This window comes from Muntiacus reevesi, chromosome 2 (assembly GCF_963930625.1).
Source record: "Muntiacus reevesi chromosome 2, mMunRee1.1, whole genome shotgun sequence".
Lineage (NCBI taxonomy): Eukaryota > Metazoa > Chordata > Mammalia > Artiodactyla > Cervidae > Muntiacus > Muntiacus reevesi.
Window position 1 is genome coordinate 254,013,172 of NC_089250.1, and position 22,636 is coordinate 254,035,807.

General features: G+C 49.9%; 1 protein-coding gene across 1 annotated transcript in view; it reads right to left on the minus strand.

Annotated features, from left to right (window-relative positions):
* Window positions 1–446: 446 nt before the first annotated feature.
* The window catches only part of TSHZ3 (teashirt zinc finger homeobox 3), a 69,607-nt gene continuing 47,417 nt past the window's right edge, over window positions 447–22,636 (minus strand). Inside the window, exon 2 of the mRNA XM_065925721.1 lies at window positions 447–5,339. Within this exon, the coding sequence (XP_065781793.1) occupies window positions 2,134–5,339 (3,206 nt within the window). The 3' untranslated portion in view covers window positions 447–2,133. The remainder of the gene's footprint in view (window positions 5,340–22,636) is intronic.

Sequence of the window (22,636 nt, forward strand, 5' to 3'; positions counted from 1 at the left end):
TCACTTTAGCACAGAAGAGAGAGCATGGACCCCAGGGTCTACCTGCCCAGCTGGGCTCTGTTTTCTGCTCCTTGAAAATCCCGAATCAACAGGAAGGAATCGCCCAAAAACCTTTCGTCCCATCTGCCATGGGCAGGGCTCAGGGCTCTGACTTGGACTTCTCTCATCCAGATGGGAGACCCAATTCCCGCCCCCATGCGGGTCGCCAGGTGTGACCGAGGCTCCACTATGGATACTGGATAACATCGCCTGCCCAGCAAGAATCTAACCCCACGGGAACATCTTCCTTTCTTTTGCATTTTTATTCTTGGGGAAAAATTCTGTCCACGCCGCCTCTGAGTGAATGCTCGCTGCTCTCCAAGCCCAAAGTTCACTAAAACTCCCTTGATTTACGGGCGGCTTCCGACTGCCAGCACCTGGCAGACACAGCAACCAACTCAGTCATAAACAGATCGCATACAATTTAATTTTAATGTGCTCGTTAGTCGTAGCACATTTCAGACATAATTGTGAACGCAACACAAAATTATAGCAAAAAGACAATTTTAATGCTGCCGTAGAAAAGAGGGTTATATGAAGAGTCACATGATGGTGGTTCATTGTCAACAACAAAACAGGGCACAGAGTGTCTGCGCTGCTTACATGCCAATATTTTATACATAGGTTCTCATATGGTGTCAGCTGTCAGTTACTTCTGCAAATTAACTGCCAAAAATGGAGAGGAACAGAATCACTTGGAGAGCCGGTAACCACGGGTTACCTTTCATAAGCCTAAAGATAAAGCTGCAGTGTGGGATCTTGGGAGAATAATTAGGAAGAACAAAACAGAAAGTTACCAATTGAAATGAAAAGGCGTCCTACAATATGGAATAGCAACCAAGAGGGCTTATAAATAAGTAAAAGAGGTTGTATCACAGAATGCCTCGTGACTTTTAAGCAAAGTATTACAGTACAAACATTTTAAAGGCTTTATCAATGTTTAGGAAATACAGTACAAGTTCTCTCTCTCTCTCTCTTTTTTTTTGTTCTTTTTTTTTTTCCTTTTCAAATAGACTTAACCCTTTGAGCACTGAGTTTATTTTGAGCGTGTTTTTTTTTTTTTTTTGATTTCTAATAAATACCTTTAAAAATAATGTGCAAAATAGTTATGATGCCTGCCATGGATGGATCTCCTGGCCTCGTTTATTCAGACTGCTCAAAACAAATGATAATATGATGCTAATAAATATGTATAATTTAAACGTGAACCTCTATCAATATAGATGTACTGTATAGCAAAACAAACAATCATACTTTGCTTTCAGATAATGTTTCTGTATACTTTATAAATGCTATCTGTGGTATCTTCTGTATAATTTACAATGTTTGCATGTAAAAAACAAAACCCATAGACCTTAAAAAAAAAAAAGAAAAAGAAATATACACTATACATAGGCACGGCTTATGCCCAGAGCATAGCAGGTACATAAAACACTGTTGCTATAAATGCAGGAAAAAAGGTCATTTACCCACAATCACATTTTTCATAAGAGAGTCTGAAATCTATACAATATATACATCTATGTTTCAATGTGAAAATAATATTCTTTTAAATTTCAAGGCGTGTTATACCCCTGCAGACCTGCATAAATGGAGGTTCATATTATTAATTATAACTAAGCTGGTAAGGAGTTTAAAAAACAGAGCTTCATACATTATTATTATTATTTTATTTTTTAACCAAATTAATGCAAAAGTGCTTCAAAGTACTCAGAGGGCTAAAGATGAAAGGGTGAAAAATGCCGGCACACTTGAGCCGCGTGGAAAAGTGTGCCCGGTTTCGTCATAAATGCTTAATTAAACTGTCTGTTAATGCATGCAGCTTGAAGCATCGGGGGATGCTCACAACTAAATCCCATTTACACAAAGTTCCAAACACTTACCACTGCGTTTTAACCTTCATATTTTACCAGTAACAACAGCTGAGTATGCACCTCTATTAAACACTGTACAGTTATACAAAACAGTCCAGCCCAGAGTGGTTCTCTGCAGTTAAAATAAGAACATGTGCCAAGAACAAGACAGAGGGGCCTCAAGGTGCCTGCAACAGTTTACCTCAAAGCGAATTACAGTCACTTTAATCAAAAGCAAACGCTACTGTTTCTCTAACTCAGAAACATACAGAAGGTGGTCCTCAGGGGACTTCCCGTGTGTTTTGCTGAGGTGAAGTTTAACCGCATGCTTGCTCGCAAAGGTCCGATTGCAAAGTTTGCACTGGTAGGAGGTCCCCAGGTCCTCCTCGGGGGAGGACGTCACCAGTTTTTCTGACGGTGACTTGGTTTGTGCTATCTGATTGTTAATCTGTTCAGTGGACAGTTTGGACAAATCCCGTAGCCGGAAGCCCAGGTGTGACTCGAGGTGGCTGATGTACGTGGAGGGAGTCCTGATTTGTGACGCGCAGTCATTACAAAAGAACACAGGGTGGCCGGTGTCCAAGTTTTTGAGGAACTTTGTCCCACCTGTCCTTCGCAGCTGGTACTTGACGTTGGCCAGCCAGTGGCTGATGGTGGTCATGGAGAGCCCGGTGAACCTGGAGATGTGCATGCGCTCCTGGGGGCTCAGGTCCGACATGATGTACTTGCCCTCCGAGGTCTGCCGGAGGCTGGCGGCGAACTGCGCCTGGAGGATGAGCAGGTGCTGGGGGTTCCAGTTTGACTGGCGGCCCTTCCTCTTCTGCGCGGGCGTCGCCTCCTCAGCCTCCTCCAGGGTGGCCCCGTCAATGTCAGACTTCTCAGAGATGCTGGAAGGGGTGGAGGACTTTGACGTGTGGCTCTCTGTCAAGTTCTTCAGCATATCGGATATATCTGACAAGGCATTCTCGCGTAGCGGCGAGTTTGACATGAATGATACGACGGCAGATGTCTTCGCCGTTGTCACCGTGGATGAGGAGGTTGCCGGGGATGCGGACGTGGGCGACAAAAGCACTGAACCCAAAGAGCAGCCTTTGTCACTCTTGCCTTTCGTCAAGTCTATGGGCTGGTCGTTGTTGACGTGGTAGAAATAGCGGTCCAGGTGGTCCGCCTTCTTGGACTGCAAGGGTGGTGGGGTAGCCACCGCCGCCTTCTCGGCCAGGCTGTTGCTCATCTTGAAAAGCATGCTCATGGGGTCGAGGGCAGGCAGGGAGGGCTTGGCGGCCTTGCCCAGGTGGATGTTCATCACCGACTGCAGGGCGCTCAGAGGGTTAACGAAGGGCTGCTCGGGGGGGTGGTCGGTGATGATGGCTGTGCTGCTGCTCAGGCCGCTGCTCATGGGCTTCACCAGGTCCTTGCCATTCTCCACCGGCTCTGCCAGGGGGCTCCCCTCCTTGCAGCCGTCCCGCTGGGGGCTGGGGCTGTCCTCCTGGCTTTTGAAGCCCCCATCACTGGACGCCTCCATCTTGATGGGCTCGCTGATGTCGCTGCTGCACGGGGACGGGGTGGCCCGCTTGGGTGGAGAAAGTTTGCCCTCGGGCTCCTTCATTTTCTCCTCAACTTTGGCAACTTTCTCGGTGACTTTTTTCACCAGCTCCTCCATGGCGTGAAAGTTTGTCTTGGGCATGGGGGAGGTCTGGCTGCTGGGTGGAGTGATCAGGGTCTGGTTCTTCGTGGGGGACACGATGTCGCTGTTGCCAAACATGGGCTTCAGGGGTGCGCTTTTCCCCGCGGAGCCCAGAGACAGCTTCATCATGTTGGGGAGCTGGTAGGCGGCGTGGATGCTGGGGTAGCCCCCCCAGCTGGGGGTGCCGTTCTGGGCCTTGTTGATGGCCGATGTGACTGTGTTTTCTAGGGACTTGAGGATATCGAGCCCGCCCTTGGGGCTCTCTTCGAGGTCATTCTCAGTCAAATAGTGGTACTTGGAAGAGATATCGTACTTCTCCTCCTCCTCGCAGGCCTTCTCCTTTTCCTTGGGCTTCTCTTCGAGGACGGCTTTCTCCTTGTCAGCTTCCTTCTTGACCTCCACGTTCAGTTTTGGGGAGATGCTGGCAGGCGTGTTGGAGGGGGACGTGAAGGTGGTGGCAGCCAGGGGCACAGACTGCACCTTCTCGTCCAGCAGGGTGGTGATGCTGGGCGTGACGGGCGTCTCCATGATGGGCTTCCCCTTCTTCATGGCCGAGTTGGTGACCTTGATGAAGTGGCCGGTCACCATCATGTGGGCCGTGAGTTCCTGCAGCGTGTCATGCGAGCTGCCACACTCCATGCACTTGAGGATCTGAGACTTGCGGGCCTCGAAGTGCCAGGCGTAGCTGGCCCCGTTCTGGTGGCCGTAGCGGTTATTTGGCGTGATGTACGGGTTGGAGTTCTTCTGAAGCGCGTCGTTCGTGTCCGCCATGGCAGCTTTGGGGGTGCCGCCGGTGGAATCCGGGGAGCTGGGCAGCTCCAGCTCCAGCGAGGCCTTCTTCCGAGCGGCTGGGATGATTTTGGCTGCCACGGGAGTGACGGGTTCCTTCAGAGGCACTTTTTGGTAGTGTTTCGTTTTGATCATATGGACACTCAAGTCCTGGAGGGACTCGAACGAGTGGCCGCAATACATGCACTTCAGCACCTTCTGGGCATCCTCCTTGCCTTCCATTTCCAGTAGCGAGCGTTTGCGGGGCTTGGACCAGCGCTTGGGGTTGTTGTTGTCGGTCTCGTGGTTGTCGTCGCGGTAATGCCCCGTCTCGTTCATGTGCACGGTCAGCTCCACCAGGGTGTCGTAGGCGGCGCTGCAGTCCTTGCAGCGGAACTTGCTGGCCCCGGTGAAGATGGAGCCATAGAGCTTGCTGCTCTGCCGGTACAGCTGCACCGTGCTGAAGAGGCTGGGCTCGGGCAGCAGGCGGCTCTGGGACACCTGCTGCAGCGTCTTGGCCATGGCGCTCTGGTGCCAGTCGAAGCTCCCGCTGCCGCAGCTGCTGCTGCTGCTGCTGCTGCTGCTGCTGCTCCCGTTGTTCTTCTCCGAGGACGGCTGGTGCAGGTTGAGGGTGAGGTTGGACCAGTAGGAGTTGGAGAGGAAGTTGTTGTACACGGCCTTCATCTGCTCCAGGCTGTCGGACACGGTCGTGTCTTCTGGCGGGATGCTCACCTCCTTGGTCTCCTCTTCGTTCTTGATGGAGCCGCTTTCAAAGTCGGCCATCCGGTCACTGGTCTCACTGATGTGGGACTCGCTGTCCATCTCGTGGCTGGAAAACTCGGCCGCCGGGGAGTTCTGGTAGCTGGGGCAGGTCTTGCTGAGCTCCTTTTCCGGGCACATGTACTTGGCCGATGGCTCTCCATCTGCAGGGCTCTCTTCTGGATCTATGTCTTCATCTACCAGGGCGGCAGCCTTTAACTCATCTGAAACATAGGCTGCATTGATAACAGGTGGAACAGGTAGGACAGAAAGAAGAGACACACGGAGGAGGAGAGAAAGAAAAAAGAAAGCATTAGTAAGTGCTGACCTTACCTAGAACATTTTCTCGGCTCTTGGGGAAACGAAGCAAAGTAGATGGGCACATTTATTTGTAAAATTAAATAGTTAAAATGTGGTGTTTCTTTGGAGCAAAAAAAAAAAAATCTGCTCTTCAAACATAATTTGCCACCTTATTCTTCTCAAGGGGCAACAGCTTGAAATTAAAACTAAATTTGAAATTAATGAAGCACATTCTGGAGGTGGCATTCATTTCTAAAGTAATAAATTACTTGTATCAACCTCAGAGACAGCAGTTCCTGTCTGTCAATTAATATGTCTTATGCTTCTCCTACCCCTAATGCATTTCTTAACAGACAGATTCACAATTTAAATTAAGCAAGCATTTTTTACTCATTACATTTTTGAGGCTCAATCTTTAATAAATACAAAGCCCAAAAACATCAATACAATTTTTACAAAGTAAAAAGAAAGTACATCAATTGTACTAAATTAGAAACAAGGTTTTGTGACTTTTTTTTTTTTCCTTCCTTATGAAAAAGTCAGTCTCATAAAAGCTTGGAGTAAGTTTCCTACCAGAGCCCAGGAGCTCATTTGTTCCAGATGGGAGGGAAGACCCTCACCCGTCACCACCCAGCCCTGGCCTGGCCCCCGTGTGCACACTCAGCCATTCTCAGCCATGGGCACACACACTATCCATGCAGAATTATGTCAGAACAAGTTCAGGAAAATTGGTATGCGATGCTCATTCCTACTGTATAAATATATACAAGACCTTCCAGTGGACCTTACAAATGTCAAAGTGTTTGCTCTTTAGACTACTTTGTCAATATTTACTCAGCATAAGCTTCATGGGCATCCAACAGGGATCCTGTCTTTCTAGAAGTAATGTAACTGGGGATGTGAATCCAGCCTGCACTTCCGAGCAGGTAGAGGTGTTCTGAACAGGGCCGGGCAGCTGTGGGTTCTAGAAGACACGCTCCAGAGATGCAAAGCCGGGAGAACACTGTGTTAATGGAACTAAATGGTTTTTTTTTTTTTCATTCTAAATTTGCATTCAGTGACTTTGGTTTTTCCTTATGGAGCTTGCCTGACACTGTAAATCAAGTTGGACTGGGTCTTGTGAATAACTAGACGTGGCCAACCCTGTGGTAAGTGACAGTGTTAAGGCGGAGAAGGGGTGAAAAGTAACTTCTTGTCAGCTCCTCAATACCAGTTTGCTTCCAAAGGCCAGCAGCTAAGGCTGGAATGCCAAGTACTAACATTGCATGGCTGATTGAAAAGTCTTAGGAAAGAAAAGGAAGCTTTGTTTATGGAATTCACTCCCATGATGTTAAAGATCTGCCCCCAAACCAATTGCATACTAGAAAAAGTAACTAACAAATAGTGAAATGACTCCAAGAAGATACCCTGGAAGACACACAGATATTCATCGCTGCCCCCCACCTCCTTCCATCCAGGTCAAGAGTAATATATTTTCGTTCCTAAGTCCCCCTTTGAGTACCAAGATTTCTAAGCTGAAAAACTACTTTAAGTACCAAGATTTCTAAGCTGAAAAACTACCGATGCTCCAGCACTGAGGGGATTTGAATTTGATGGGAATAGTGTCTAGGTACATGCGGCTGTAGAAGCAAGGCTGCTTTTGCTTAGATGCAAACTGTGAAGCAACAGTCTTGGGCTCAAGCTGTGGAATATTCTTTACAGATGACCAGAAGAAAGTGCCCTGCTCTGTGAGACTTCAATTTGAGGTTGTACACGTGGAGCTGGCAAATTAACATGGCAAACAAACTCTTTCCTAAGGCCCAGGGCCACAGTGCATGGGGGCCCATGGTGCTGACCGTAAGGGGGAAGATGAATGTTGGAAAAGGAAGCGGAAGAGAAAAAGGAAAGCAGGCATCGCCCCCTCTGCACACCACTCTCTTGAAGTCTGGCTCTCAAACGCCAAACAGGACTGGCAGGTCAGCAGGGAGGGTGGCTGCGGGCAGAGTTGCCAAGAGTCACAGCTTCCCTGGAACTGTCCGAGTCTCAGCACCAAAAGTCCTACATCCCAAGGATCCTCTCAGTCCTGGGTAAAACCGGTCAGCTGGTCACCCTGGCGAGGGGACACCCAGCGGGACCAGGTCAGAACGTCCAGGCAGGTTTGCATTCCTCTTGAAGAGGAGCTCAAGCAGGGCAAGCTAGGTTTGACTGTCTGCAGAAATGCACTGGGAGCAAATATGTGTAATGTTCCCATCCAAGGGGTTTCATTTGGAACACTGTGTCTGAAAGGAAGGAGAAAAACACAGTGACCCGTGTCCTGTAGCTGAGGTACAAGGAAAAGCCTGGCCCTGTGTAGACAGAGTAGATCCCTGAGATCCCTGGGAGCCACTGTCTGCAGCATGAACCATACCTACCAACGTTCCCATGGAATTCAGGCTAGGAGAAGCAGGGGTCCAGAAATGGCCCCATCTGGCCAGACAGCCAGAAGCCAGAGTCAACGGTGGTCATGAAGGCTACCAGCTCTGGCAATATTGTAGCTCTGCCGGTCCACCTGCCACCCAGGAGCAGTGTGGGCCCCGTGGAAGCCTCAGCACAGTGCAGGGGGGACAGCAGGCTGTCAGGAGCATCTCCCAACACACACATGCACCATCATCGGCTTGATCAGCTCCCACCCTGAGCTGGCCCCCAGCGGACTCCAACATGCCTTGTAAATTGCACAGCAGTATCAGAGTGTCATCAGTCTGGTGACTGAGAAGGAAATTAAAAATGAAAGAAAAGTAAGGCCAACCTCGCAGTTGACAATCAAATCCTACTCTGAGGAAAATCAAAAAGCTTCAGTGCCAAGAGGCCCTGGATCGGGAGACCCAGCATCAACCCACATACCATCCCTTGGCCTTGCCGTGGCTTCTGAGGCTTCTCCTCAGTACCTTTGCACACTGCCCTGACAGGAACCTCACTGCATGAATCCTTCCTCTATGTTTTGCGATAATTGCACTCCTCTGAGAATATCACATCCACTCTCGATGACTGAACTTCAAGAAGTAGTGAGAAAGTGGAAATGGGCCTAGAGAAATGGCAGAGGGGAGGGAAGGATGGAAGGGTTCATTCATTCCTCTAATTCTGATTGTGCTCCGCCTCCACCAGAATATCATTTTCTTTCTCTAGGACTCCGTTTCCCCACTTGTAAATGATAGGTCACTGCGGCCGAATCAGGCCTCCCTCCTCTACTTCTCTGTTTTGTGGCTTTTCTGAGCAAAAGGTAAAGAAGTGAGGCCCTGCCCGCTTGCTCTGGCTCATCCCCGCTAAACTCTGGCTCCTCTTCAGCACTCAGCAGCCAAGTGACTCCCTTGCCCTTCTGCTCTGCACTAACTGGCAAAGTTCTTGGCCAGAGACAAGGAGGAAGGTCCTCACTGGCTCAGTCCATGTCCCGGCTCAGGACAAGAGGGAGGGGGATTGGGTGTCTCTGTCATAGTCTGGGTGGACAGTGAGAGGTCACGAGGGTGCGGGGGGCTGGGTGAGAAGCTAGTCCCACTAGGCTGGCTATCAGGGGTGCCTTCTCTCAGGGAGGCGATGGCAGGACTTGTCCTTCATTTGGACCTGACAGGTAATCTTGCACAGGTAACCAGGCCTTGGGAGGCTTTGCTACCGTGGATAGTTACTTTGATCCCTTGCTGCTATTTAACTTTCTGCACATTCCTGTCTGGATTCCCCATGGCCAAAGGCCCGCTCTGTACCCTCACATCCCGCACACAGTAAATGAGCAATAGACACTGGCTGTCTCCTTTAGAAAACGGGTTGGTTAAAGCTCATGCTCAGCAGCAAGAGGCTTGTTCCCAGCCTCTGACCCCTCTGACCCCAGTCTGGGCCAGCCCTCACCATCTCTCACCCCTCCTCAAGGAACCCCCAACTCCAGCCCCAGCCCCTTCCCTCTGTTCTCTAGACAGAATCCACCAGATGTTGCATCAGCGGGCTGGTCATGTCATCCCAACAAACACCCTCAGTGACCTGCCATCGGACTTGGAAGAAAGCTCTAACTCTTCCCAGCCACCCCAGAGCCCTCTACCATCTCAGTCCTGCTTTCTCTCCAGCCTCTCAGTTTCGAGAGCATGCCACGGCCTCTAACTCTGCACTGCCACCTCCCATGCTGGGAACCCTGGAGGAGATTCAAAGAAAGGAGGATGAGCCATCTACCCCTCCCTGGGCTGCAGTGAAAGGTAATATCCAGGGGAGGGGGGACTTGACCTCAACTTTGTCCCCTTAGCACCTCACCTACTCCCTTCTTTTTGCAAGGCACACCACTGAAATCTCTAGATTAACCACTCAAACACACACCCGTGGAATGAATGCATGAGTACATGAATGAATAAATGAACACCGTAGATGACTTCTTCAATCCTCCTAAACAGTTGCCAAAACATCTAGATGGATCCAGCCTCCAGGTGGTCCCAGATGTATGGGGTCTGATCCAAAGTCCTTCCTGGATCCGTTTTCTGAGTGTGAGCAGCATGAGGCTGGGCCTCTGGGGTGCAGGATGCCAGAAGCCCTCTCTGAGGAAGAGGGGTGGAAGCCCCGCAGATGGCGGCACCCCTGCACTGGGGCCACCCCGGCTGTGCGCACACCCCAATACCTCTCTCCAAGAATGCATCAGCATCACCGTTTTCTCTTGAACAAATACAACTGAAACCTCTGCTTCCAGCTCTAGTAGAAGAGGCCTTGAATTGTACACGGAGGAGCTCTCATTCAAACCAAGTTGCCAGGTGCAAAAACGAGAGAAACACGTGAGTGGAGACTCAAGAGAGGGTGGACTGGGGCCTTTCACTTTCCCCCCAAATCGCTCAGTGGAAAAAGTTCCTCTCCAAGATGTGAGCCCTGACTAACTACAGTGACAGCTCCCTTATTACAGCCCTGCCTGCTCTCTTCCTCAATGTAAAGTAAACTCTTCCAGCAGTAAGACAGCAACCCATCTCTCCAAAGTTGAGGGCCAAGGACACATGTCTGAACAACTGGATGAACTCGAGAACTTGGCATACCTAGAACTGAATGGGACTTCTGGGGAGAGACACAGGTTCATGAGAAATAAAAGCTCTTACACTTGCTGAGACTTTCTACAAAGTTCCACAGCACAACGCCCTGGAATGTCAAGCAATGAAAAAAAGGAAAAAAAAAAAAAATCCCACTGCTACCTAATATGTGCATGCTTATGAACCATTTGCTTTTAATCCTCTCAGTGGTCCTAGCAGGTGGATCAAATGATTTTCTTTTTACAGCCTAGGAAAATGAAGCTCCCACAAGTTAAATGAGATACTCCCAAGCCTTCTGCAGGGACCCCTCAGGAGTCAGTGGACGGACAAGGGGATCTGACTAACTCCAGAGGAAATCACACGGAAGGGGCGCAGGGTGAGCGGGCTGCTGCATCAGAGCCTCCCTTAACGTCTGCCCCCAATGGATCCCACGCCTGCTCCTCCAGGACGGTCCTGAGTGCCCTCCCACAGCTCCTTGGTGCTCATGCCTCCCGAGACGTCCAAGGAGTAAGGAGCCTACCGGTGCAGCAATCAGAGGGTCTGGAGGCAGCAGCACCCTCATTAATATTTATTATCATCATTAACTAAACCCAACCCAAGGTAAAAAGAAATTAATACGTTTGATATAAATATAAAACAGTAAGCTGGGGCATAATGGAATTCATTTCTGGGCAAGTGGGAATTACCTTCATTGCTCTGTTGTGCATCTCTCTCCAAAGGAAGAGATGAAGGAACAGAGGAAGAGGAAGGGTGTCCCTGGGGGTGGGGGGGGTGGGCTGGGCTGGGGAGCAGGAGCACTGGAGGGAGCTGGAGAGCAAGGAAAGGCTGTGTGGCTGTGCCCTGCTCCCAGGAGCAATTTCAAAGTAAACTGTCCTGTGGAGTTTTGCATTTTCTGGGCTGAAATGAGCCCTCTGAAGTTATAACACTGTTTTCAAATCCCCAAGACTGCCTGGGAAGCTGCAGGCAGCTTCACTGGCTAAAGTATCCTCAGACTTCTGCTCCCTGCTCTTCCCTACAGATGGCCCAAGATGCACCTCATCCTGTAACCGTGGTTCTGGGCATCCTCATCTTCAGTGATGTGATGATGGAGGGGGGACAGGAGGCAGGGAGAGGAGGCGGTGGGGCTGAAGGTCAGGGGTGGAGAAGGGAGAGGAGAGAGTGGGGGGCAGGGAGCAGAGAAAGAATCATGCCAGAAAGATGGAGGAATGAGAGAAGAAGCCATTGGGACTAGGGTGGTGTTGGGAGGGGACAGAGAGAGGAACAGAGATGGACAGACTGATGGAGAGAGACAGACAGAGAGAGACCACTAAGGGCAGTGGGAGGGAGGGAAGGAGAGAAAGAAAAGCCGTGATGGAGATTTGAGAAGAGGCAGGAAGAAGAGAGTAATCCAGTGTTGGGGAGGACCTGAACAGGGGGTCTTGGTGCAAGGCTGGCATGGAGAAAGGAATCCTGGAGCACTGCTGTGGGTCATTTCCATGGCTGGAGACTCGGGCCTTGTCCCAGCCTCTCCTGATTCTCAAGACATAAGGTGATTTTATTTGAAGGGTAATTTAACCAGCTGAGGGCATGACCAAGAAGACAGTTAAAGGCTCAGCCAAACCTGGTGAGCAGAGCAAGGGGACATGGCTTGGGCACAGAGGTTGCTGCTGCCCCAGAGGTGATCTGGGCCATCGTGGGTGGAGGAAACCTGGCCAGGGGAACCTCAGGAGGAGCAGGCCCCTGAGCCAGGGCCTCAGCACAACCCAGGAACCCCTCTCAGGCCCTCACAGACACGATCACATTTGAGACTTGGAATTGCCCAGAAGGCAGGTGTGGGCAACATGATGTCTGAAACTGGAGAGCTTGTGAAGAAAGTTATTGGCTCTAGACTCGGTTCTCTTGTCCCTTCTCAGGGTTCATGCATGCCATGCTCACTCTGCTCCTGCCCTCCCGTCATAGCCAAGGCCACTCTGCATGGTTAATGAATCAGATTCACATTTTAAATAAACACCCTGCCTAAACGCCTGGGGAGACCTGAGTCCTAAAACGTGCTTGGATACAGAAACATGCCAAGATCATCATGGGTGTCTTGGTCACTTCTGAATGGCTCCCCCTCCCCCCAATACACCAGAACAGAGCAGCAGGAGACTCCCAGTAACCATAGGGATGGGGACAGGTGGGAAGCCCCAGCTGCCCCATGTGGAGAGTTGGCCACAAGAGCACCTGCCTGGACTCAGAGACAACCTGCCATTTTTGTTGGTGTTCCTGTGTTGCACGATTTTCTGTTCAAATGAATAAGGTCACAGACACTAAACTGGGTCTTGGCTCCTGCTCTGCCCCGTGTTGTCCAAGTGACCATGAGACTGGCTTCAAGTCTCTGGGCTCCAGTTTCTTCCCCACGAATGGGAGGGAGGAGGGGAAGCAATTTCTGCCACACCTGCCTTCCAGGTGTTTGCAAAACAAGGAAGTCACCAAGAGTGAGCAGAAAGGGCTTTCCCAAGTGAAAAGGGCTCTGCAAACACAGGTGCACGAGACTCCACGGAAGTGCATGAGCCTTGGCAGCCTGCACCCAAGAGGGGGGTCCTGGCCCAGCCTCTAGGCTAAGTCCTCTGCTTGAAAAGAGAAGTCTTCAAGGTGAGGTGATGGTCCCCAGAACCCCAGATTCTCCAGCTGACTTTCAGGAAAAGGGGCAGAGGGACCTAGCAGGGACTGCTAGGATGAGAGGTCCCCACCGGGTTCGAGTTCCATCCCCTTCCCTCTGACGGCCTGAAGGTGTGGGCTGTGGAAAAGAAAGAAAGCCAGAGAAGAAAAAGAAGGAGAGGAAAATGAAGAGCAAAGAAAGGTTTAACACGTACAACATTAACATTCCTGACCCGGCACCTGTGTGCACCCTCAACCCCGCCCCCCAAGCTTGGGTCCTCTTCAGGAAGGAAGCCCTAGGGCTTTGGACCAAGTCCAGCTCCACGCCCCGCCCACCACTCCCCCAGGCTGGAAATTCCCAGGCTCCGCCCACCCTGGGGGCGTGGCTAGAGCCAGGGACCGCCTCCCCGCAGGAGCAAGCACCAGTGTTGCCGCAGCCTCCAACCTGGCAGTCTCTTCCAGGCTGACTGATGGATGACCCCGTGTCAGCTCAGCTTCTGCCTTGAGTTACCTCTTTAGGGGGGAAAGAGCACAAAGTCCCCAGAAAACTTCACAAGTTTCACCTTGTTCTAAACACACCTAGAAATTCGGGACAGACTGATCCATTCGCAAAAGAATCTCTGCTTTATGAAGGGCTCAGGCCAAGTGCACTGTGACCTCTGGGTTACCTTTACACAGGTCTCTCTTCTTTGCGAATGTGTTACACACCTAAACGTGACAGGAAGGGAGGGCTCCTTTGTGAGTGTAGCCATTTCTACCGCATCTGCTCTGTCTGGGATTGGGGGCCCAGAGTTATCCCCTGATGTTCTGAGAGCCCCTAAAATGAGCTGTCAGGAGCTCTGGAGGGTGTGAGGGGCAGTGAGGCAGGAAGGGTGCTCAGAGCTGGGCCAGTGATGACCAATACATTCACCCTCCGGACAGCTCCCCACTCCCTGTTGCTTCAGGGTCCTGCAGAAGGTGGAAATCAAGATTGGATATATATGTCCTGCTGACTGCTGGCTGGGAAGGATTTCAAGGAGCAGCACTGATGGGAGACTTCCTTTCTGTGCCAAGAGTGAGGTGATGGCATAAGAAAGTGAGTGATGGAGTACAGGGGAGCTCAGCTACATACACTGGATAATATCAAGGTGATTAGACTGAGTTGTTGGGCCCCTGTTAGGATACTAAACAGGCAGCACAGAGAGACAACTGATTCCAGAGAAGTGCTCATGGCCAGAACCCAGGAGGTCACAACCCGACAGAGAACACAGGTTTTCCCCATCCACCTGGCTACGCGGAGTCACAAGAGATGTCACCTACCATGCCATCTAGGGTGACAGAGGTCACAGCCTCTGGGGACAAAGAAAGAATGGCATTCTTGAATGGTACCAGGGGGACTAGGGGCCTCTCAGGAACCAGGAGAATCTCCAAAGGACCAAAGCAGGCTGGGCGGTGGGGGCTGGGATGCATGGCTCTTTGGGAAGGAAAATGGTGGCTGAAGCTGTAATGGTCAGAACTTCTCCAGAAGGCTGGCCATGGCGGGATGACAACCTCCCAGATTGATTGCACTTCCCACTAGCAAGGTCAAGAATATTAATTTTGTACACGTTAATTTGATGTAATGTGTGAGAGGAATGCTTGTTCAGTTGGGTGTCCCTGTGTTGATAAAGCTGCGATGCTTTCATGCCAAGAAAAGCATGGCATTAGCTGATTGGTGGATCAAGTCAGCATGGAATAAGGCAACATCACCCTTCAGCAGAGTCAGACCAGTGGTTGTCCAGGCCATGATGGGCTCCTGCTGGTTCTCTACGAGGCTAATGACAGCGAGATCCAGGGGACACCTCCCCACTGCTGGAAAACCCAGCCCATCCTGAAGACCTGGCATCCAGGCCATGACCTGTTCCCTCTAGATGTGGTGGAGAACACAAGGCTGGGAGCCTTCAGAAGCCAAACCCGGAGCCCCCCACAGGCCCTGGGGTCAAGGAGGACACTTCTGGGGCTTGTCTCCTTAAGATTCTTACTGCCATGAAAGAGCTATGTTCAGCCCTCTTGGTAGCCCCTCTGAACAACCTCCCTCCATTTCTTGGGACCCTCCTTGTATGGATCACACAAAGAAGAAGTCAGGAAGCTGGGAGGCTCCTGGAGATCAGCAAGGGAAGCCTTAGTCCTGAAACTACACCAGCCCACTTCAACCTCACTGCGAAGAAAATAAACATATCAAGGAGACATTCACATGCAAAGCAATTGCCTCAGACAAACCTTCAGATAATACAGAGTAAATACTACTCAGTTGAGGGCCAACTGAATCACCCCTGTCTTTGGCTCCAAGCACATATAAACCACTGGGTGAATCAACAGTGGTCCCTGCACCAACCTCACAGAGGATCTAAACTCTCACTCCATGTGCACTGCAGGAGTGCTTAACCCACTGTGGAGCTGACAGGGCAGAACCTTAATCCCCCTTGGAGGGGGGCGTTGACATCCCAGTCAGTTCGTCTTAGTATCAGGCGAAACATGGCTTCTGGAGGTAAATCTTTGCAAGGGAGGTGAAAGACGTAAAGCTTGCTAGGAACCCCATATTCCCGTTTCTCTTTCTGAGCTCCATGTATTTGCAAGATCCCTGTCCTCCTGGAAATGTAGGGTCTGAACCTCTTCCTTGTAGCCTTTTTTCCTCTGTTATTCCACAAAATCCACAAGGTAAATCCCAATCTGCAGTGGGTCTAGTAAATGAGAAGAGTGACATTCTTTCCCCTGGAGTGGAATTCAGACACGGGGCTGGAGAGGTGCTGGGACGTTTCAAACTGTACACACAGTCTGGCTAATGACTGAGCAGAGTCATGCCTCACACGCCCTTACACACCTTCAGCTCTGGCTGACAGGACTTCCTGAAGGAGGACCACATCTGTGGTCCCCTAAGAGGCAGCTGTGATACAAAGCTGAACTCTAACCTGTCTGCATGCTCAGTGATCTCAAAACACGGGAAAACCACAGATGAGAATTGGGCAATGGGTTGGGGGAAAATCTGAGGCAGTTCTTATAAGGATCCTTTAAAAAATGGGCTATTCCTGTTCGTGTACAATTCAAATTCTCCCTGAGTCTTTTTGGCTGTTTTCCATAGCATCAAAACATTTGCATCAGGGAGGTCAATGGATGACTTTTTAAAAAGAATAATAAATATTTACATGGAAGAGGAGGCAGTCAATCTACCTAGCCATCTATCCATTTGCCCATCTACCCAACCATCCATTCACCCAAAAACTCATCCTGTCATCCAACATGTATACAAGACTAAGTACATATGTATGCTAGACACTTTAAGGTTAGGAATAAGAAGTTACCAAAATAAACACCTCAGAGCCATGCGCTTTACTTTCACATGGCCAAGATGGCCTTGTTTACATAGATCACAAGGAACGCCCTTGTGATCACACACCCATACAAACTTTTTAGCTTGATATTCAAAGCCAGCACAACCAAGTTTCACTTTACCTTCTAAGTTTATCGTCCAATGCCCAGCTCCCTGAAACGCACACACTAATCTGCGCTAGCTATGCTATTTTGGCCTTGCCTTGGCTGACACCATTTCTTCTACTTTGCATACGATGCTTCATCTTTTCACATCCTCAGCCCTGCCCTCCAAGACCCTGCTCATTCCACCTCCCCAAGGAAATCCTTTCTCACCTGTCTCTTTAATCTCAGAGATGAGACAATGGATAGAGAAGTCCTCTAAACTCTAAAGAAATTTCAGGAATGCATATTGGGGTTATTAACATCTCTCATTGTGTTTCCCAGGGCTAAGTAGGTGCACAGCGGGCCTCTCCATATACATTATAGGAACCAGGCATTCCTTACCTCTGCGTCCTTCACACCACCTGGCAGGTCAGCTGTCTGAGTAACTCCTGGTCAAATTCACAGGGTTTGGTAGGCACTGCTGAGTCTAAGAACCACACAGATCAAGTGTAACCTCAGGCAGAAGCTCCCACCAGCTTCCTCCACACTCTTAAATGCAAGCAAAGTGGCCCCGAGTGTCCTCTTGACTCTACACCACTTCGTGTTCCCTCACGACCATTTCCCCAGAACACTAAGCAGAGAGTCAAGACCACAGGTGTTTCTCAGGAGTCCTGACCAGGTTCCTCATTTTATGATCACAGGAAAAGTGGGAAAGAGGGTGCTCCCACTGACCTCAGAGAAGCCCAGCCTTTCCATCACTGCCCTGGGCACCAGCATGGTAGCCACCTGGACTGGGAGACGTTCCTGAGGCCAGTGACCTTAGCAGTGACTGACCAGCTACAGCCCAGCACTCAACAAGCACTCTGCCAACACTGACTGGGTATCAGCCAACATCCAGACAGCATGAACTCAGCAGACACCCAGCACACACCTGGGTCTCCTAATACCATGTAACTACCATTTGAGTGGACAGGTCACAGCCAGGACAAGGATGTAATCTCCCCAGTCAGCTTGCAAAAAATAAACTTCTAAATGTTTTATCATTTTGACCTAAATACCCATAGATTTCAGCTTCATTTCTAGTTATTAAAATAGCTTTCCCCTACCAATGTATAAATGCTACCTGTTAGCTGGTTGGCATCACATTACATGTTTTCTTTAAATACCCTGTCTCACCTATTGGAAGGACTGATGCTGAAGCTGAAACTCCAGTACTTTGACCACCTGATGCAAAGAGCCGACTCACTGGAAAAGACCCTGATGCTGGGAAAGATTGAGGGCAAGAGAAGAAGGGGCTGACAGAGGGTGAGGTGGTTGGATGGCATCACTGACTCACTGAAGATGAGTTTGAGCAAGCTCAGGGAGATGGTGAAAGACAGGGAAGCCTGCTGTGTTGCAGTTCATCGGGTCGCAGAGAGTCAGACACAGCTTAAGAGACTGAACAACAACAATTCATTTACACTGATGTGTATATAGTCTGACCTATGTGTTTCTTGTACTAAATTCCAGAACCCTCGACACTTCACCATCCTTCCGGGGGGGGGGGGGAGGGGCAGAGAAAAAAATAAACTTAAAACAGCAATACATAGTGAGAGTGGCACTCTGAGTAGTGGCTAGTGTATTACTTGTCATGGTCATTTTTTTGAAAGGTAATTTAGCAGTATGTATCAATACTGAAAATCTATTATACTTCTTGAACCAGCTAGGAATCTATACATGGAAACACACACGTGCAAAAAAAACAAAAACAAAAACTGCTCTGTGCTTAGGCTGTTTTCAGCAACAATTCTTCTGATACCAAAAAACTGGATAAACAAACTAAGGCACACCCATACCATGAAATAATATGTAGCGGTTTACAAGAACAATAAGAGACAAATAATAGTGTCAGCAAAGATGCGGAGCAACTGGAACTCTTTGAAAAAACGATGTATCAGGGTCCATGGAAGCTACACCTACATACTCTCTGTGACACAGCAGTTTTCCTCCTAGGTAACTGCCCAGCAGACACGCACACATATCCCACCAAAAAACCAGGACCATGATATCCTTTGGCACATCATTCATCACAGCAAGAGACTGGAAACAAACCAAATGTCCGCCAACAGCGCAAGGCTACCTGCACAACAGCATGGAACACAGCAGTGAAAATGAACAAACGACTATCCAAAACAACTGGGCAAATCTCACAAGTGACACAGTACATGAAAGATTACATACTATTTGAATTCACTTAAACAAGTTTCAAGAATCAGGCAAAACTAATTTGTGATGTTCCATGGAGGCGGGTGGTGACTGGGAGGGGCGCCAGGGACTCTCAAATGTCCTACTTCTGGGTCTGGACCCTGGTTACATGACTGTGTTCACTTGGGGAAAACTCATTGACCTCTACACTCATTATTTATTTGCTATCTTTTGGTATATTATACTGAATAAGATGCTAACCTCAAAAGAATGAGACGATTCTATAAATTCTGATGTGGAACGATTTCTAAGACATATTGGTAAGTGTCGGTGGGGGAGCAAGTCTCAGGAACACAAACACGGATCCCTGTTTTCTGTGTGAGCTTGTGTGATGGGCACCCAGGAAAAGGATCCTCTCTGAGATGTGGGGGACATTCTCTGGGTGCCGGAGGGGATACCATGGCTATGGAGGCAGATGGCAGGAGGTGGGGGAGAAAGGGGCCTCTCCTCTGCCTGGTCTGAAATTTTCACAAGCACACATCTGTGAATGTATTGTGAAATTTGAGACGTGTAAAAGGAAATGTATTTTTAGTATATTTTCTGTGTGTCAGGCTCTGTACTGGGCACTGCCTGCAAAGCATCCACTAGGCAAAGCCCCTTTCTGCTCAGACACTTATCCAAGGACGGCAGGGGTGGGGTGAGAGTGGTCTCCTGCATTGGGGGCTGGATCCTGAAGGCCACAAGGCCTTCAGGGGGCAGTCCGGTGGGATGCCCACAAGCCCATCAGCAGCTCTGGCCTCTGCTTCCTTCTACCTCAAGGCATTCTCATGAGGATATCACCTGTCATGATGAACTATGGTGAGCAGAGACACGGGGGAGCTTTGTGATGAAACCACTGATCTTAGTGGAAGGAGGAGGTGACAGCCACTTTTCCACCAACCTCAAAGGCTACTGGGCTCCCCGGGGATCTAGCTGTAGTGACACCCAAAGCACCCATGGGGTCTGGCTCCTTCAACCACAGGTGGGAACCAGTGGAACTTCTTTCAGATCACGGCTGCCACTGGGTGAGCCCCATCCTCTCATGGGGCAGAGTCCTTGATTCTCCTCCATGCAGCTCTGGGATCACCCCAAGGACTCTCCTGAGCCCTTGAGATGAACATCGAAGGGACAGGGGGTCTGGGTGACAAGTGGGGGAGCGCTGGGGGAAGAGGTCTGCAGTGTAACCCTCATGGTGGAATGAGACCAGGAGGTACAGAGAGGCACACAACGCACTTTATTCCACTCCCCCTTCTTTTGTCCTGTTCCTTCCTAGGGCCAACAAAAAGCTCTAGAGCCTGGACTTTTGAGTCAAACACAAAGTGAAGTCGCTCAGTCATGTCTGACTCTTTGCGAGCCCATGGACTCTAGTGTCCCAGGGTCCTCCATCCATGGGATTTTCCAGGCAAGAGTACTGGAGTGGGTTGCCATTTCCTTCTCCAGGGGATCTTCCAGACCCAGGGACTGAACCCAGGTCTCCCGCATTGTAGGCAGACGCTTTACCATCTGAGTCACCAGGGAAGTCTAACACAGGTGCTCCAGAAATACCTAGGCTCTGAGGTGGCGAGAAAGCCCTTACAGCAAACCAGAAGATACGTCCCCAGGCTGCCACTTGCTTCACTGGCTGTTCCCTGCCATTCCCTGAGGGCAGCCCCAGACACTGCTCCTAAGACTTGGAACACCCACCGTTCTGCAATGGGGCCTGCGAAGGGACCCACAGGCATTTCCTGAGATGGCTCAGTGGATGCAGTTCTTGGCCTGGGGACAGGGCTGGGTGGTCCCCCCTCTCCATGGTCCCCTGGGTAAATGCCATCCTCAGGCAGCCCTGAGACCTTTGTGACCTCAGCACCTTCCAGCTGCCACCATACCTCCAGTGTACCGAGGGCAGGTCCCTCTGCACCCCTGCTCATGTGACGGGAATTCACCTCTGTGGATGCCCAGCTGACGTCCCATTTTGGGCTGGGGTTCTGCTCCCCTCTCCACCCTCAGCCAATCCGTCTGACCTCTTTGTGCTCACAGTTCTCCAGGGATCTTGCTGTCACTCGCACCCACAGTGGACTAGACCCGGGGAAAGCAAGGACACGGCCTCCGCAGCCCTCACACCGGGCCTGGCCCAGGCTGGATGCTTGGTAAATCTCTCTGAATTGAATCAAACTTTCAAATGAAAAGATGTCACAAATATGGAAAGCAGACTTCCTCTTGCGCTTTTGTATTTGCTTTCTGTTGTTTCCTTGAGACACTTCAGTGCCAGGCAGCGTTTCCACAAAGAATTAAAGACCCAGAACCAGTGGTCAAGCGCCAGGAGCATTCCATCCCCCTGCCATGTGCCTCGCGGGACGGGCCCACCCCTGGGGGCTCTGCGTCCCTAGGGTCTTCGGGTGCAGGATCTCTGCCTAGCTACTAGCAACCTGGGAGGGAAAGGGACATCACAGATGTCCCCGTTTAAGAGATGGGGAGATGGAGGCTCAGAGACAGAGATGAGGGGGTGGAGACAGCCCTCATGATCCAAAGACTCAGAACGAGGACGGGCAGTCAGAAGCCAGGCTTTCCTATTGCATCTCTCTGCTCTTCTCCTGAAGACACAAGGAAAGACGCTGCTAAGGGACCTCCCTGACAGTCCAGGGGTTAAGACTCCAGCTTCCACTGCAGGGGTTGCAGGTTCGATCCCTGATTGGGGAACTAAGATCCCACATGCCGCGTGGTGCAGCCAAAAAACAGAAAAGAAGAGAAAAAAAAGAAACTGCTTAAATGTGAGGACACAGAGGGACGGGTCCCTTATTCTTGAACAGTGTGACATGCAACCCTTGGTAAATGGGGTGGTATCGCTGACCTTGGGAGGGGGATCAGCTGTTGTGAAAATTAAATAACACAAATTAGGCACAGTAAGGAAAGGAGCAAATGTCACCCAGTGTGGGGTGCCCAGAGCCCTCTGCTGGTCCCAACTGTGGGATCTGGGTTTTTTCCTCTTCTTCTTGGTCAAAAGGGAAAGTAGTTTTTTTGTTTGTTTGGTTCGGTTTTTTTGATGTGAAAATACAAATGGAAAGGCTGATTTTTGAGACAAGCAAACCTAGAAGTTTCTGCACGACGTCTGTGACTAGGCTATGGCATATAGGACAACATGGTCTGGCAAGAGGTGGGGTGAGCACCCGGGGACCAGGGTAGCATCTCCCAACACTGGAGCACTAAAAAACTCTTGTGTCTCCATTTCTCGAGGGTGCCTGACGCTGCCCTGCAGCGCCCCCAACTCCTGCTGCACAAGCCCCCTGGCGTGGATCCCTCACCCAGGCCTGGGTCTGTGTCTCAGAGCGGTCCTTTATGCCTCTCTGAGAGGAAGTCTGAACAGTCTGCAGCCAGCACGGTGAACACGGAATGTCACATGAGCAAAGACACTTGTCAAATGCCTTCCCTTACAAGCACCCTCATCATGACCTGTGTTAATGAAGTTAATTGAATTTAAGATCAATAATGGTTAATTATTGCAATTTGACATTCAGAGATAAATGGCTTTAAGACAGAGGGTGCGTGCGTGTGTGTGAGAGAGAGAAAGAGAGAGAGAGGGTGTGTGTGTGTGTATGTGTGTGTATGTGAATCCTCTCCATGGAAGGTGAACGCATTACAAGCCTAAGAGGGATCCCAGAAGCCTTCCATTGATCCTGGTACAATCTGATCGACTTCATCCTCTGATGAATGTGGGCTTTTCAGAGCTACAAGTATATGTTCTACAAGACTACTCTAACCCTTGTCACCGGCCCAATCTATATGTGCTGTACACCAGAAATCTATTGAGATAGATTAAAGAACTTCTGCAGAAACAAGAGCAGCTTCAATAAAGGTGAAGGTTTATTATATTGACTATTAATGTAACTTAACTGTATGCCGTTATGAATGCTTATGGATCAAGGCAGTTTAATTTGGGGCAGTTAGATATGATTATAATTGAACACCAATTTTTTTTTTTTTTCTAACAT